General features: G+C 39.8%; 1 protein-coding gene across 1 annotated transcript in view; it reads left to right on the top strand.

The window, feature by feature from the left end:
• Positions 1–3,034: 3,034 nt before the first annotated feature.
• Positions 3,035–18,419, top strand: part of myo3a (myosin IIIA) — a 63,674-nt gene continuing 48,289 nt past the window's right edge. Inside the window, exons 1-4 of the mRNA XM_006799244.3 lie at positions 3,035–3,211; positions 6,545–6,679; positions 16,824–16,928; positions 17,038–17,137. Coding sequence (XP_006799307.1) covers positions 3,044–3,211; positions 6,545–6,679; positions 16,824–16,928; positions 17,038–17,137 — 508 coding nt within the window. The 5' untranslated portion in view covers positions 3,035–3,043. The remainder of the gene's footprint in view (positions 3,212–6,544; positions 6,680–16,823; positions 16,929–17,037; positions 17,138–18,419) is intronic.

Genomic DNA, 18,419 nt, shown 5'->3' with positions numbered 1-18,419 from the left:
GTATACTCGCCCGTTGTTAGCTTGTCTTCTGCAGGTTAATTTATGACACTATCAATTGATCGGCTGCTGGCTACTGGATGTCCTCATGCCTAAGATAATTACTAAAACCAATTACTTGGGGATAATAACTTTGCGAGCGTTCCTTATTCTTGATGTATAATACATAGCAGAGGTGGCTGGGGCACACAGGAACAACATCCTGCTCTGGTCTGTTGCTGCTGCTGCTGCCATCCACAACTGATACCCAAGCATGTTAATGCACTTAGGAAAGAGTAAGTATGATGCTAACTTTTTATACTAGCTGATCCAGTTTCTTGACTTACCTAAACATGTTTGCATCTTTTACTGCAACCATAAACACGTCCAGGCTGCTTCATTTGGATTTCTTATTTGCAAACTTTGGGAGTGGCTCAGTAGTAGCCCAGTGCAGGCTGTGTGGATACCGTGTGTGTGTACGCGTGCATATGTGAAAGTGTAATCTATGCTTTATCCTTACCATCCATGTGTCTCTGTTCGCTTTGTGCCTTTTCACTGCAAGCCATCAAAGGTCAGTAAAGTTAGTTCACTTGTAATAATTTGGCAACATTTAAGTCTGTAAAGATTGTAAAGTGTAACTTATGTTTACCATGTGGAGAAGTTAAGCTGCTACAGCTGTCGATGAACTGTTTGCAAGATTTGACATGCCTTATTGTTTGTACTCCCAAAAAACCCTTTTTATGTTATTTCTAATAAATTCTGTGGTGATGCTTTCAAGTTTCGTCTATTCACGTGGGCTTATTTGGCTTGATATTATGAGGATCTTTATCTGTGTCTTTCCGGTCGTAGCCACTTGCTTCACAGAATTCTTTTACCAAGCTCATGCTGTCTGAGTGGGAGCGCTGTGTTTTTTGGACTTTGATGAGCCCAGTGAGGCAGATTATCTCAGCTTGTAGACGGGCAAACTTCATGTGCCAAGGTTAAGCTGAAACGTTAACCCATTCATCAGGGTTACAGAGTAGCCTGAAGTGGCCAGACGTCTTGATGAGACGCCACTCAGATCAAGGAGTGTGCCTTCACTTGACTTAAAAAAAACCCACACATTCATATTTAATTTTCACATAAACAAGACACAAAACAACAGCAACAAAACTGTATTATTTCTATCAAATAATAGCAAAGCAGTAAATACATGCTCAGTTACACATCTGCATTTCATTATTTGTGCACACAGACTATGGTTAATGCCACAACCTTTAACAGCTAATGAAAAGTGACAGGCAGCCAGTATTCTGGGGCACACAAGCTTAAATAACCACATGCATGCAGTCACAAACTCACGCACACTGCCTCCTCTAAAGGGTTACTTCCTTGCAGCTTGTGATCCTGTTGGAGGTGTCCACTGTGAGTCCTAAGGTTTCGCCCTTCCCTCTCATGTGTCGCAGCATGTTGACACACACAGGCAGTGATGTATTATTGAGGATGTCCGTGGATTACTTGGGCAATGTACATTACACGTGCAATTACCTACACAAGGATACATGTATAGGAGTCTAATTGCTCTGCATGGGCGATGGCTGATGATATCTCTGCAAAATAATGTGCCTGCCTGCCAGTTTTATCTTGCTGAGTGCAGGAATCTGTACAATTTAAATCATCTTAACTAGTTCAGATAAAATAACTGCAGGAGCTGAGTATAAGATGGCACCCTGGGTGGCAGTCTTCTCTCACCCCAAAATAAAGTGAAAAATGATAATAAAAAGAAGAAGAAGGCGGCATTTTGCATCACTGTGCACTTCCACTCGAGCTAGTTTTCTTTTGTGTGTGAATGGGCATCTATATGGGGAAAGGCTCATGCTGCAACAGTGACTAATTCCTGCTAATCCCACTGTATCTCCAATCTCTCAGAGCTAGTTTCCAATGGCAGCCCTGCAGCAGGGGAATTGCTAGTGAGATTAGCTTTCGTTAGCTCCTCCTCTGTTTGTGGTACTCACTGCCGGGCCAGGCTGGCCTGCCACTGCTAACCTTTTGCACAGAAATGGATTAATTGCTTTGTTTTCCTCCCCAAAATGTGCTGCATTGAATTCGGAGAATAATGTAAGTTTGATTGAGAGAGTTGTGCTTTTGTCTTTGCTTTAGCTTTGTGGATGTGGTTCTTTGAGTTCTGTGATGACAGACAGACACCTTTAAAGGATACATGAAAGACTCTCTTGAGATTTGGCTGTAATTGTATTTCATGTAATTATCTGATTGATCTGCAGAACCTGAACTTTCTTCTGCATATTTCCATGCAAAGACAACATATGGGTTTATTTACTAATAGCTGTTTGCTTTTTAAAATATATGTACATATTATCACCTTGCCATTTTGGATGTATCTTGCTGAATATCTTGATTAATTTGGTGTCGAATGATATCAGCCTTAAAAATTGGGAATGTGTCGGATTGGACCTGAAAGTAGGAAGCACACCCCTCTGAGTGTTTACAGAAAAGCTGTGACTTAAAGCTAAGACATCCCATTTATCTGTAACAGGACACTGAAGAGTCTTAAAGAAGGAAAGCACAGTTGTTGCCTTTATTTTTATGCATTGTTATGTTATAAAGCTTCAATCTGCTGAAAATCAAAGCTATTTCCTGTAGATTTAATATTTACTGCAGATATAGATGGGCGTTAAATCCCCTAAAGACCCAATTTAACCCCTCATCTATATTGCATGCCCGGATTATCCTCAAGTAAAACACTTCCAGTTTAATTCCCAAACAAACCAGCGTGAACTTTGAACACTCGTCTGATTAAGCTTCAGGTGTTGAATTTAGAATCTGAAGGAAAAGATCTACTGTACATTATGTACTTGCACAATAGCTTTAAATCCCCTTCATCTGAGCTCTTTACTAATGTGTTTACTCAGTTCAGACATGGATTAATAACAGTATAGCTGCACTAACTGGTGTATAATATAGGTCACACACAGCACAATGTCCCCTCCAACTTACCGCCTGCCTCTTCTCTATCACTGACTCACATGTACATGTGTTTTTCCCATTCTGCAGGAGATATCTCCTAAAGATGTTTCCACGATCAGGGAAATCGATTGTCTTTGACAACTTTCCAGATCCGACCGACACCTGGGAAATCATCGAGACAATTGGCAAAGGGACCTATGGAAAAGTCTATAAGGTGCTTAATAAAATAGATGGAAGTAAAGCAGCTGTGAAGATACTGGATCCGATCCATGTAAGTTGAGTTTGTTACATAAGAAGTACATTGTGAAAGAGCTTTACAATCCAGTGCTTAGAATAGGTCATTCTATAGAGTTCACTAAATTTCAGTATGGCACTGCAACGGATGTCGCCATTGCAACAGGTGCATTTGTGAATATTTTTCCCTCCTAAATATTCCACGTATTTCACATCTGACATTTAGAAAACACAGTGATTCAGCCACAAAATGTCAGACCAAGAAGTTATAGAGCGAAATTGATCAGTGCCAAGTGCACAGTGTGTAAAAATTACCAACACTCTGATGACTCACTGACCAGCTACAGATGAACCAGCAACAGTGTCATAGACAGTCAATGCTCATTGATGTGCACAGGGAGCAAAGGCTGACCCTTAGGTTTGATCCAACATATGAGCAGATGAGAGTAGCTCAAATCGGCAAAAATGCAATGCTGATTGTGATAGAAAGGTGTCAGAATACACAACGCATTATAGTTTGTTGCTTATGGGGCTATAGACCAGTCACCGTGCCCATGCTGAGGCTTGTTTGCCATCAAAAGCGCCAACAAGATGCCAACAATCGACCATTTGTGGATTGTGCTGGTCAAACAAGCGTGAGGCCCCAACTACAGCAAAAGGGGGACCAACACAATTTTAAGCATAATGTCATGTTAATGCCTGATTGGTATATATATCTATATATATTGTTTTGCTCTTAGTGATGGCACAAGAAGTACACATTAATGTCTTGTGACATGGCAAGTGTTTAATTTACATCATTATACTAACATTATACTATACTAACAATCAACTTTAGTTTTAGTTGATTGTTAGTATAGTTTTCCCTGTTGTATGACACCTTAAATGTGATTGAATTTTATCTTTTTAAACTGAAAATGTGTATTTTATATGTTTCATTATTTTTCACCTTTTTTAGAGCTTTATATCTGGAACAGGGAGTGCACATGATCTTCCAAGGTTAAAAGTCATGATTTTCTATTACATTTCATCTGAAGCGTGCCCATAGGCTATGTATACCAGCTGGTATACATAGCCTATGTACACCAGGATTTAAAAAGAAATCTAAATAGGATTTAAAAAGATACCAGGATTTAAAAAGAAATCTAAATAGGTGGGTAGAAAACTTACTGAGAAGTAAACAGTAAAAGCCCCACCATCTCAGAAAGAAAGAAAAACCTTTATGATGTGAAAAACCTCTGGCTTTGCAAGCACAAAAAAATCAAATCGTCAGTGTAGTCTGACTCATTAGCTCTGCCCTCGGTAAGATAAACATCACTCTGCTCTGCTTTGTTCTCAGCCTGTGAAGAGAATAAAGCCAAGCAGGTTGGAAACACCTCAAGCGAGATTCTTGTAACTATTCTTCCCATCTACAACCATCAGCAAATTATCTCAGCAAATTGCCTCTGATGGTATCAGTTTAGCACTCTGATCATTTTGGACTTGCGTTGCTTGTGGGGTGCTTTAGCACAGAGCCAAAACACAAATTTGGCATTACAGCAGAAGTGTGTGAAGAAGGAGAAGAAAAAAAAGAAACAGCCTAAAGAGAAGAAGACTTTGTCATGCTGCAGAGAAACATGATGTTAAACATGACACTGTGGGACTGATCTGTCCTATAGAGTCAACATTTTTTATAATTACTAGATTTACCATTTACAGAAGATTACTTCAGATGTGTTACATTTCTGAGCATTACCATATTAGAGTAGTCTGTTTGTTACCGTTCTTCATCTATTGTGTTGTCTATTTTGAGTCTACGTTATAGTGCATGGTTTATTTAGAGGCATTTAATGAGCAGCAGGGTTCTTCTATTAAACACACTCTTCAAGTCTCATTAATTTGGGAGGGGATTTGTTTCTTATTATTAAGAAACGCAAAGCGCATCATTACCATAATCTTAGTCACTGCACTCATTTTGTTCACATATAGAAGACGCAGTACAGATTTTTTAAATGTATGTTATGTTTAGTTCAAAGCTTTATCTTTTTCTTTTTACTTTTTTTTGATGAAAAGCAATTTGTAGTCCAGTAATTTTCTATAGTTTTGCCTTCTACCTTAAGCTACATTAAATGTATAAAGCAAAGTCATTTTACATTGTGGGCCACATATAGCCACTTTGATCTTAAGTGGCCTGGATCTTTGAAATTCTTATTTCTGTCAGTGTAAAGAAAAGTTTAACTGCACATTTAGTCCCTAAGATATCTATATATCAAAGTGTTAAGTAGTTTGTTGCCCTGTCTTTGTTGTAATTATGAAACTATTTTTTTTTTGTTTTTTACAGACAAAACATGAAAAAATGTAATTACTTTGGTTTAGTATGAATGTAGGAAGTCTAAAAAATTATGCCCTCCTTCACATTTTCCAAAACCATCCATTGAGATTTGAGTCTTTGCCAGCACGATTTGCATTATATGCTAAAGGTTCCCGTTCTTTAGGCTTTAATAACCGTGCAACATACAGAAGAAGAGTATACGATGACTGCTGTATTTAACATGTCCTGGATATGTCCTCTCGCCCACATTAAATTGCAGAATAAATGGTGGAGACTTTGCATAGTGTCCGAAGGCCGGTCGCTCTGTTTTTCTTTGATCAAATCAGGCAACCGATGACGTTCTTGATATTTAAAAAGGTTGCAAAGCAGTTAAATGGGGAGCTGCAGATACATGTCTTCGAAATGACAGGACAAATAAATGAATCATTCTCAAAGTCTTGTTTATGGACATTACATTGGCTGTGTATCTGTGATATCACCACAACTCTGTCACTGTTCTCTTGAATGAACATTGTTGAGAGTATCCTCCTCATCACTACTGGTGTAGGAATAGAAAATTTTGAGAGAGAAAGCAAATAAATTACAGTTTTCTCCACAAAATCTAGAAGGTAAATAAATGAAAGAAAAAAATGTAAGCAATAATAACAAAGTATCCATTCAGCTGATCTTTATATTGTTATTTTCTTGGTTAGAGTTAAACTAAGAGGACTGAGAAGCAGGATCCAGTGGATGGTTAGCTCTAAACACTGTAACAAGCAATAAATAGCTTTGTAAATGTAACAACTTGTCAATCGGCCAATCCAATCCAACTTTATTTATAGATCACTTTAAAAACAACATGGCTTTTTATTTTTAAAGGCATTAGTTAATATTATTTAACTCATGCCTAGACAGTAGTCCAGGTAGTAATTAGTATTGCCTCTATTACTCTGTTATTTGGCATTAAACATTCAAAGATAAAATATGGCTGGTAAAAAAAAAAATAGCTAAAGATGAGATTGTAGGTGTTAAAATGTGTGTGTCGTACGCACTTAGCTGATGTTTGCTCTTGTGTTTCAGGATATCGATGAGGAAATTGAAGCTGAATACAACATCCTCAAAGCTCTTTCTGACCATGCCAATGTGGTCAAGTTTTACGGGATGTATTACAAGAAGGACATCAAATGTGGGGATCAGCTGTGGCTCGTACTAGAGGTAAGAGCACAGCATTGGCTGTGTTTTTGTCACAGGCAGATTTGACTTGGATCTCAGAGAGCATATACTGTTGGTGCAAAAGCCTTGTTATACTACAAACAGGAAGTCTTGCCAGGTATGTGCAGCGGTCAGGGATTATGTAACAGTTTTAGCCACAATGGGCAGTCTAGGAGTTTACTTATAGAGCACCTGGGGGATTTGGTCGCAGGCCAGTTAGTACCAGGAGGGGGGGAATTGGGGGGGGGGGGGGGGGGGGGGGGGTTTGATCGCATTGTGAGCGATTGCTGAGAGCAGCACAGCAGGGATTTCTGTTAACAGGAGCTGTCTTCATGTATTAGTTTATACACCCTCTGTATAAAGTTGGAGCCCAGGTTGAAATGTTCCTTGTTGTAGTTGATTTCTGTTGTAGAACTGAAGATACAACACACTGAAATTGCCTTTTTTGAATTAGCCTTTCCTTGTTTGCACCTGCTGATGCACGAGAAAAGCCACATGCAGCCGTGATATTTTCATGAAGGTTCAAGGAGACCTTGCTACTGCTGCTGCTTTCAGTACTCCTCCAAAATCCTTCCTGTCAGCTCCCCCCCGTTCTCCATCTTTCTCCTTTTTTCATTTTCTGCTGTAGCCCTTTAGAAATGTCAAGCTCCAGACAAACATGTAATGGAGGTCAACCTCAGAGGAGAGAAAGTGTTTGTGGGGTCGAACACTGTGTCAGATATTGGTTTTCTTTGCCTTTTGGCAGTCGGACCATGCAATTTGTGTTCCTGCTTTGATAGAGAGCAGTACAAACCTGGAGATGTCTGGAAAACACTGTCAGCAATCTCAAGGAGGTTTGATAAGAAATGAAACAGCCATCGTCCAAAAGGGTGGTTGATGTGTTTCTTTGTGTGTGTGTGTGTGTGTGTGTGTGTGTCGAATAGACTATAATGTAATGTGTCTCAAGGGATGGAAATGTTGGTCTGCAGGTTAATTAATCACTTTTTTCTGAAATATCCCTTAAATACACATGCACGAGCCCCAGAGAGCATTTCTTGCTGCCATTGGTAAACCACTGTTTTCTGTATGACTTTGACAATTTATGTTTTTATAGCAAGATAGATTGCTGTAAATTGTTGTCACAGAACACGGAGTGTTTAGGTAACAGGACCCCAAAAGCAGATTCAGCATACCGCAGCTCAGAACTATGTACAAGTTTTATTTAACTGAGGAATCTTTTAACAAAGCTAAGAAAACGAAAAACTAAGGCTCATGCCATGGGGGGAAACGAGGAGCGTGGAGCCCAGGAGCGCCGTAATCGGGACAGTGGGGAAACTGCAACAGAAAGGGAAGACACAGTTAACAGCACGCAGGTTGCCAAGAAATGAACAGCTAGACTTCATAAGTTGCCGAGGCTTACAGGAAGAGCAGGACCGTGGAGCTTGGAGGGGAGAGGTGCCCGTGAAGGGAATCCTAGGGAAGGTGGCAGTCAGGCAGGAGGACAGGCACGCCACAGGCTTCCACGCCGAATGCTGGTCACACTGGGAGGAGACTTATGGACTGGCAAGGAGAAGCCATCAGAGCTGGCTGAAGTAGTCATCCGGTGATTGCCTCAGATGAGACGCAGGTGGTTTGGAGGCGGCCCAGCCCGAGGGTGTGGCCACCGCAGCCTCCCACGGCTCCCTGGATGCCGAGCCACGGGCCGGGACAATTGCGGCTCATAAATGAAATATTATCATTGTAGAAGTCGCTCATCTTTTGTAGCCGCCCAATAATTAGGTCAAAATGTCTATTTGTTCAACAGCTCATGACCAAATCAATGAAAAACCGAATGAAGTTCCCATTAGTTTAGTGTTTAGAAACAATATTGGGAAAGATATTGATCCCTTTTGAAGCAAATGTAGGTGCTCTAAACAAGTCTAAACATGTCTGTGATGTTGCATCTCCAATGAACCTAATCAAGATGCCTTTTTATTAGGTTAATTTCACACCGGGAGGTTTTCAGAAACAGTGTTTCTATCGCTTTATTGGTCTTTTATTTTGAAAATTGACAGGATTGTCTGCTATTCCTACATCTGACTTCCTCCCCTCTTTATCTGCTCTGTGCAGCTTGGTGGATTTTGCATTCAAATAGACCATTTTAAGTGAAGAGTCCCCTCTGGAACACTTCTGAAATGTGCTGTAGCTGTGGAACTGGCAGCACTGGTTTGAATCGGTGGATTCAAACCAGTGCTGCCAGTTCATCTCCAATCATCTCCAAACAGAGACCTGCCTGGATTCAGGGGTCACTACTTCATGAAGCAAATGAATCAGGTTAAAGATATCAATGTGAGCAAGTGAACAAGAAGAATTTTTTTTTGAGGGCTCCAATTCTGTCGGACATTGTGACGCATCATACATGATTGTCTTGCAGCGTATCGAAAGTCTGACAATAACTGTCTCATAATACCATTGCAGGCAAAATGCAGTACCGCGATATTGCATACTGTGAGTAGGGGCGTACCTATTTGACATTTGGATTGGATACTAGACTGGATATTGGTGACGACAGGCCAATCGATTCACTTCAGTATTCAGTATTCACCACACTGTGTATTAGCAGCAACTCAGGATTTTATTTCAACAGCATGCTGTGATTACGTTAGCTGAGATGACTGAACAGCTATATTGACGTCACTCTCAGACTTAACTATGACAAGAACATGTTGTCACCAACTCCATTAATATTATTTAAGTGTTTTTGTGTGAGGAGGAGTAAAAGGAGGTGCACTCAGACTGAGAGTAGGACAAAATAGGCCAGCTAGGTTCTAAATAACAGCAGTATGCAGCAGCCTGTGACATTCACACTTCACATGAGATGATATGAGACCAGTGCAGATAAATTTAGTAAATAACATAAATGCAATTTTAAAATCTTTATGTATTTTTGTGCTGTTTTTGCTTATCATCTTACTAATACATTTCTAGTCCTAGTTAGTGTTATTATTGGTGTATCTGTTTATTTGTTACCTTTTACTTTTTACAAAGTTAGGAAAGCATTATTTAAATCAAGCCTGATGTTGAATATAAAGAATGATTTTCTCTTTTTCATGCTTATAATTTTTTTTACTGATGTTGGATATCTCAGTGGCTCCATGCTGTGGTATTTTATACATTTGCCTAACAAACATGGGTCATTTCTGTGAAAAGATCTTTTAAAAGGTTTAGATCTAAATGTGCTGAAATAGTTGATTTTGGTACTTAGCTTGAAACAAAACCACGTACAAGCTTGTGGCATAGATAAATGAACCTCTTAGTACCACTGTTTACCCGACAAAAAATTATGCTAACCTTTAACCAAAAGCCCCATTTCCCCAGGCCATCTGCAACCAGTTTCCCTTCCTAAACATCCAAACTCAGTCTCAGTCTTAAGGCTAAAAAAACAAATACAAAAGCATTTAAGATACTCATCCTGTTCTTCTATTACGCTACCTTTTTTCCCACTGTTAGGAGGTTATTGTTGCACACTGAACATTTTTCCATTGTCAGGTATAGCAGTGCTAGAACAGAGTGTCCATATTTCTGTAATCCAAGCTCAGTGGGCTTCACATCAACAGCAGCACTGTTATGCTAGCCCAATAGATAGTTTTCACCTCTCCATCTTGAGTTTCCTTCTCCTTTCATCACTCTCCTTTCTCCTGACCTTTGCAGAGGACCCTGCATTTACTTCTCTCAGATATCAAGATGCTGAACCACCAGACAGCACCATCCTTTTGAAGGAAAACAAAGGAAGTGCTATTGTTTTTTTAAGATAGTTTCACATGAGTGTTCAGTGAAATTATCTACCAGGGCTTAATTCCTATGAGTAAAACTATAAATCTGCTGTGATCTTTGTTTACTCCCCGTGGTTACATATCCACTCAAAATTTCCCTTGCAAATCTGCAACCAGCAGTCCAAATCTGGTGGCTAATCCTGAGGCTGAAATCACTGCCTGACAGTTTAATAAGTGGCTGTGTTGTGCGTGTGTGTGTTTTTGTGCTCTGAAGTACATGCACATGGGGTTTTAGCAGTAAAAAAGACAGGAAAGCAGGGAGTGAGGTGGTCATTCACCATGGTTACTGGCCCTCCTTTCGAAACTGTAATTTTCCATCCTTTAGCTCTGCTGAGAGGAGCCTTTCTCTGCCCTGCACTGACAGCAGACCGCTCATTATGAGCAGAATTCATACAAATTGCATCCGCTACTTTGTTAGCCCTTCATTGGGGTCTACGAGCTTTTGGCTTTGCCTCTGTAGTGTTCTCCTTTATCACAGCAGATGTGGGCAGAGATGAGCACGCTTTCATGTATAAAGGCCTAATATTGCTACCAGAGACCTTGAAAATACTTCAAAGAAAGTGACGCTAGAGCGACTTTTATTCTCTGACTGGAAATAAGGAGCTAATTTAGATGTGCATGTCATTTGTGAGATTTTAAAAGGTCCTTTTTTTTAAATGTTCACCATCTTCTATCGAGCTAAAATAAAAAATGTTGGACTTCTAAATCAAAACTGCATCACTCTGGGGATGTGCTTTTTAAAGAAAATTGGGATTGCTAAAAAAATGTCATTCGTCATTCATCTATGTGTGCAAATTAATTAAATTAAACCAAGACCGCTAAAGTGAGCAGCTCAGAGAAGAAGCAGAAAAAGATAACTCAATCTATTGAAGCGCAAACCTTTTCACCATCATTTTCTGTCACAGAGGAAATGAACAGCAAAAGCAAGCAGCAGTGGTAGGAGAAATTGGCTTATGAAGATTCTTTGTCAGGACCAAAATTGCATAAAGAGTCTGCACATGAAGAAAACAATAATTAGCATTGTTGTCTGGGGAAAGATAAATGATTAGTGGAAAAGAGAGATAAATCTCTCGAAGCTTCTCATTAGTAAGCCTATACAGCTTTCCCTTTCAGCGTGGCACAAAACACAAAAACTGGATCGCACAAGGACTTGACTCGAAGGTTCAGGGGAAACTTAATCAGGGCTCATCCTGGGCATGTCGCCAGTCTATCACAGAGCGACAGAAAATCACACACTCTGAACTCTACACCTATTGTTAGTTTACAATCACCAACTAATCTAACCTACACATTTTAGGACATGTGTTAGGATGTAAGCCTTAATCAGTTCACAAATTCCCTAGTCATTGAATCAGTGCCTGAAAACACATGAAAACATTTTGCTTGTCCCTTTTTTGCTTTCCTGGCTTCATTCTACTTGGACACCCTGTCAAAGTCAACAATTTGTCCTGGATTTTTCAACCCATTTTCTCTCTCCAAGCTCATCCTCTTGACCTTTGCACTCGTTAATTGACAATGATGTTTTGAAATGGTTTCCCTCTATCAGACCTTTGGATAAACGGTGCCAGAAAGTGGACACCTCGGCTATTATGCCCCGTGTAAACGATAAGGCCACAGTAACAATGGGAGTGCTCTTCTCTGGAGATGGTCCAGCGTGCCGCACACACGTTTGTTTTCAGATCTTAATGAGGACATTGAATAGATACAATGCCTCGATTTCACTAACACGAACACTAACCCCCCAGAAATGAATGCTTAACCTTAAACTAACCTAATTGTAACCCTAAACTCAAAACAACATTTTGAGCCTCAAAACATGCCTTCAAATTCACGAGGACTGGCATTTGGGCCTCACATTTATTGGTGGTCCCCACAAGTATAATGACAGTTCTTGGTCCTCACACAGATATTTAAACAAGTACAAACACACACACACACACACACACACACACACACACACACACACACACACACACACACACACACACACAGGGAACATGTTTCTCCGAACCTTTTGCAACTCCGTATATCCATCCATAAATGAGGTAATTAAAAAAATACAATGTAAATTTAAACTTTTATGCAATCACACTGTTAATGAAAGATGGCTAAAGCGAGCACCTGTGTGTTTAGTTTGTTTCATCTTAACATTTCTTTTATCTACTTCTTTGCTCGTCTTTGATGCAAAACTTGCATTTACATGACTAAACAAGCACCTGACCTCATTTGTAATGGAGACTAGACCGCTCAATATTCAACGTGTTCCTTTGTTTATTCTTTGACATGATGAGCAAGACAGAGCGCAAATCTTAACAAGTCTTTTCATGCGGCGAGTTCCTCTTCCAAATCTGTGAAATGTGTAACAAGGAAAGATCAAACTCCATTGAATCGTCTCTAACTGTAAAAATGACTCATGATTTGAGTCAGAAAGAAAAATAATTTTGAAGCCCATTGCTGGTACATTCTTCAATAGTGAGCAACATGTCAACATGGTTTTTCTCAATAAGGCAAAGGAGCAGATGAGAAGCCATCCACAAAAACCGACTGAGTAACCCATTCCTGATCTCGGTGTGTTAAATACTGTGCTTTTTTCAAAGCTGCTGGGGTTTTGCAAGTGTAGAAAAGGTGTCCTTTGGCACTGGAAATACAGTACACTGGGTTACTAACTGGTCTCATAGCTAACCAGATTTAGCTGCTGAAGCATGAGAGTTTTACTTCCTTCTTTTTACTTCCTGATTGACAAAAGGCTCTCTTTCAATCATCTTGTACTGAACTTTTAGGGAGGAGTGGAAATGCTAAAGGAAAGGGATGTACTTCATTTATAACACAAGAAAAAAGTGCTTGAAAAGTGAGTACAACAAGAGTTCAACAAACAGCTTTTGTTGCATTAACCGTACCAAGGATTTTGTGATACTTTAAACCTTGCCAATTATTTGTGATGCCTAAACATAATGACTGGATGAGAGTAAAGATAAAAAGCAAGTGAAAACTAATAAGAGTGTGAAAACATAGCCTCTAATTGGGCATGAACACTGGGCTCTAGGCTGAAAGCTTAAACAACGTCAAAGATTAACTGGAAGATGACAAGAGCCATGCTTGAAAGCAGCCCAGTTCATACATGAGAGATTCAAGATAATGCTCAGCAAGTGCAAAAGTAAAGTAAAGCTGACCAGTTTGCATGACAACATGGGATTACAAAACGAAACATGAATCAACGAGCACCAAAGAGGTCATAGATTAAAATTAAAATCCATGATTGACATTAAAGGCTAAGTTTTCCTGTCAGTGTTAAAATTTCTGCCTCTGAAAAGAAACTGTAATCTTGAGGTGTTTGAATAACTGTGCTAAAGCTCATTTACTAAAGCTCACATTAGTAAATGTGATTTCAGCAGTTAAACAATTAAATTAAATCATCTATGACATTCCCAATGTCGTTTCCTTTCTGCAGAGATTTAAGTCTTCACCACATCTCTAATAATTAATGTTCATGTCCAGGATCACTTGTTGATGTGGCCGCTGTGGCTAAGGTGAGGGCACTAACGTTTAGCTCACCTAAATCCGGGACATCGGACCTCTCATTAATATGGATTCCTTCATCTGCCTCGAGTAATTTAATGATGACAGGTGATATGGCAGCAATGAAGTGGACTGACGTCAGGCCCGGCTCATTGTCAGAGTGCTGTGCTGTCTGTGAAAACCTCTGCGGTATTCTCTGCTTAACTGCAGTTTGTCTGCACGTCTGATAGCCGAGAGGAGAAGTGATTAAGCTTCCTATGTGGCAGCTGAGATACATGCCATCCATCCTGCAACAGTCCTCCGGGCTCCTGATGAATAGGCAGATTGATAGGCAGATAGAAAACAGACAAGAGGCACATCATTGAAAACTTATGCCAGTGCACCATCAAGGTCAAAGAATTGCTTCACCTTCAGTGTCGTAGAAGGATTACAGATCATGGTTCCCATTCCAACCTCGGGCCAGAATTTCAATTTGAGGTTAACATATCAGGAAACAAAGTCAAATGAACATGACACAAAACTACTAACGAGAAATAAAATGTATTTGCAGTGATATGTAATTCCTGAAATGCACAAGGAAAGAAAGACAAAGTGTTTCAAAGAGATATGGAAATGCAAGATACACAAAGAAGTAACTTTGTCTTTAGTGGCTCTTGTTCCGCCGGTACCACCGGGGGCCTTTTACCGTTGTCTTGTTGAGGTATAATGCAAGATTACAGTACAGAATTTTCAAAATAAGATAACAATAATTGCAGAAAGTTGCTTCTTTTCATCTGGACGCAGTGCTCTCTCTAGGAGAAACATTTCATTGCTCATATTTCAGTCTTAGATAAACTTTTCCCCTGCAGATGAACAAATTGAACTTTCTGGGACAAGATAATAACTAGCTCAGTTTTAAAAAGCTGTTAATGCTAAAATGCCACCCATCAGTCTATTATCTGCTGCTTATCTGGTCTGAGTCACAGGGGCAGCAGTCTAAGCAGGAATGTCCAGACCTCCCTTTCCCGAGTCACCACCTCCAGCCCAAAACACCTCACCAAGGTGCTGCCATAGTCAGATTCCAACTCGATCCTTTAAAGCAGCTCTACAAATTACCTACTCTTTGACAGTTTGTAGCCATAAGTAAGAGTAGGAACGTTGATCAGCCCGCAAATCAGTAGCTTTGTCTACATCTTCAATTCTCTACCAAGCTCTAGAAAATTACTGCTTTGGAAAATGGACCAATTTTTATTACTTCCAGCTTCCCAAATGCCATGATTTGCTGCTTAGATCAATTTTATGTGAATACCAATAGCGTCTCATCTATATTTATTATGTTTTAGACTGTTCGATGGATTTTTAAAAAGCATTTTGAAGATGAGATCTTTGTCTTCCAGTTAGTTTATAGACTAAATAAATCAATAAAATCAGTAATTGCAATGCTATGTACTTGTAACCCGCGAATTAACTACATTTAGTTAGTATTCACTGAGATCTTTAAATAAAGGAATGATTTTGTAGCTTGCTGTTGTCAGCACAAAAAAATGTTAAAGCCCTGTAGGTTGAATTATAAAGAGATGACTCATTGTTTGGCTATTTGGGCCCTCAGATGTTTACTTTACTCTTTTTGTTGTGGTGCTATTGTTGAGCTATGCTGTACCTTTTTCTTAGGACTGCAGGTAATGACACTGCAAGCTAGCATCATTATTTTCCATCTAATAAGGAGCTATTTCTTTACCCCAAATTACACAGCACAGTGGGTAAACATCCCTTTCCCTGAGAAAATAAATATTACACTGTAAGCCTCATTGTGTGCTTCCACTTGCAGTAACCTACCATTTGAAATGCGTGTTAAAAACAATTTTTGTTGCATTAATTGTGAATGGTAGTGTTAGCATTTTCTCACACGTGTTACACATTTTAAACAGGCTGATTTTATAGGCTGGTTTGCTTTTAAATTACAAGTTAGGGAAATCAGTGTAGTTATAAAAGAGCAAGAGATCACTACAAAAAGCTATAATGGAAATTTCCTGTCCACCAGAAAATGTTAAGGATGTTTTTTATGCATGCAGTCAAGAGTGAAGATGGAAAATTGCTCATAAAAAGTTGAATGATGCATGTGTAGATGATATCTTTTACCATACAGAGTAACAGCGTCTGTGTTTACAAACAGGGTTCGTATGCAAAGAGACGCCATTTCAGTCCACTTCCAACCCCCAGTGTCACTGATTGACATCTTAGAGCTTTTTATTTTTTATGCACTTCTGGCATCTCCCAAAGAAAGACCCAAATTAAGGGTTATTGTTGTTGCCAAGGCAACCTACTGGGTAATTTTCTGTAATTTTCCGGGAGGGATTGCTATTGACGGTGAAGTCCATATCAAGATGCTGTATGCTGCAAGGAAACACCTACAAACACAAAAGTCTATTTTTCGGGGGAGGAGGTGTTCTGCCGCAGTGAGGAATGTCCCATAAACGGTGTATAATTTCTAATATAAATCTTGGCTTTTGTCTGAATGCATACGATTATTTGCTTTATTTGAGCCCGCTTAGTCATCACCGCATAGATTAAACCCTGCATACAAAATGTACATTCTCTCCCGCTAAGCTGCCTGAGAAAGATAAGCCTCTAAAGATTGATAGAATTACTTCCAGCATCATCGCCCTGTTTTCTCGCTGTGAAATCTTATGATCAAAACGCTTCACCCCGTGCTGTTTCCACATGAAAATTCGGCATATCTTTCCCAGAGTTTGACACATTGTATAAGCGGAGCGTGTGCTGACTCATGGTGAGTTTTTGCTCATTGTCCTCTTTCCTTTGTGGATCTCTCCCCCCCCCACACCCTCCACCCCATGCTGCAGCTCTGCAATGGTGGCTCTGTGACAGATCTGGCCAAGGGCATGCTGAAGAGAGGAGACAGAATGGATGAATCCATTATTGCCTACATCTTGCACGAGTCCCTCATGGTAAGCATTGGAGGGGGGGTGACTATGATGTACCCCAGAGTAAACGGGGTGATTTTACAGGCAGGTGCTCATCAGGATAAAAGAAGCTGTTAACCTCTTTGTTTCGCAGGGCCTCCAACACCTGCACATCAACAAGACCATCCACCGTGACGTCAAAGGCAACAACATCCTATTGACGACGCAGGGAGGGATCAAGCTCGTGGACTTTGGTAGGTGCCTCTTTTTGCCTTTTTAAAAAAAAATTTGGCATCACTGTCCTCTAATCAGCAAGAAACACGTTATAGCTCTATTTAACAAAATCAATTACCTTCAGCTGTCTTACAAATAAACTGTGACAACAATTAGTTTCCCTGAGAGGCTGGAATACATTTACACAATCCAACAACGTGGTGGATGGTTATACTTTTCCACTCTGCCACAAACAGCTGCAGACATTGCTGCTGCTCCCACTGCGATTTCTTAACCAAATGAGGCTCGCTGTAGTCCCTGGGCTCAAGGATCAGGATAGGCAAATTGATTCTGATGGTTTTCCGGAGATGACTCACCCCTCCCCAAAAACCCCCAGCTGCCTGTTTTCATTACAAATAAAATCCCCCTCTCCATTTGTGCGTAGGTTTGCATTTACTCCTGCTAATTGCGGGCTTCTCTTAAAAGCCCTCTCCTAACAATGAAGCGCAAAGTGCACTGCTTTTACAGAAGAAGAACAAGAGGGTGGGGAGGTATTAATGGAATCACTTGATACTTGAATGGGAAGTAGCTAATACTGAGCCAGAGCAGCTTCTTCCTCCTCGCGCTGCTGTCATGGAGATTCTCAGCACCTGTTTGTTTGTTTGATGTTTACTGATGAAGTAGATCGAGATGTCCAAACTCTGCACCCAGAAGCATCACATAAGTATTCATATAATTAAACAGAAATATGATAATGCTTCTGGTGATAAGAGATGAATCCTAGGATCTGGTATTCTTGGATTCTTTTAACAGTTGTGTGTTGTGTGTTTTATTTGTGCATACAGAACATATTTGCTTTAAAAACTAAAAACAGTTACAAAATATTCTGAACGGAATGGCAGAAAAACATCCGTCGTAATCGGTCAAAACTATGGCGTCAGTAATAGTGGCTCTTATTATTGCATCTGAAAACTGCTTTATTCAGCTAAAAGCCCCCATTAAATACCTCTTTCTACTTAATTTATTAATTGTGTTTAGTGTGATTCATTCAAAAGTATTTATGCTGAAAGAAGAACCAAACAATCCTCCATGAGTTTGTAATTTCTCAAATTATTCTGTATGATCTGGTGGTTTGGCCGAGACCACACATGTTGCTTTCTTCGTTTTTGCTGGTGTACACTGAAAATCAGCTGTCACATCTTCAACACTGTGAAATGCTGGAGTATTCATAGACTAGAAAAAGTAACCTGTTATTGGTTTCGGTTTTAAAGTGAAACAAAACGTTTCAGTCTTGTGCAAAAGTCTTGAGTCTCCCCTCATGTC

Source organism: Neolamprologus brichardi, chromosome 9, assembly GCF_056152115.1.
Source record: "Neolamprologus brichardi isolate AB-2024 chromosome 9, ASM5615211v1, whole genome shotgun sequence".
Taxonomy (NCBI): Eukaryota; Metazoa; Chordata; class Actinopteri; order Cichliformes; family Cichlidae; genus Neolamprologus; species Neolamprologus brichardi.
Note: the sequence above shows the minus strand (reverse complement) of the source record. Positions and strands in the feature narration are given on the sequence as shown.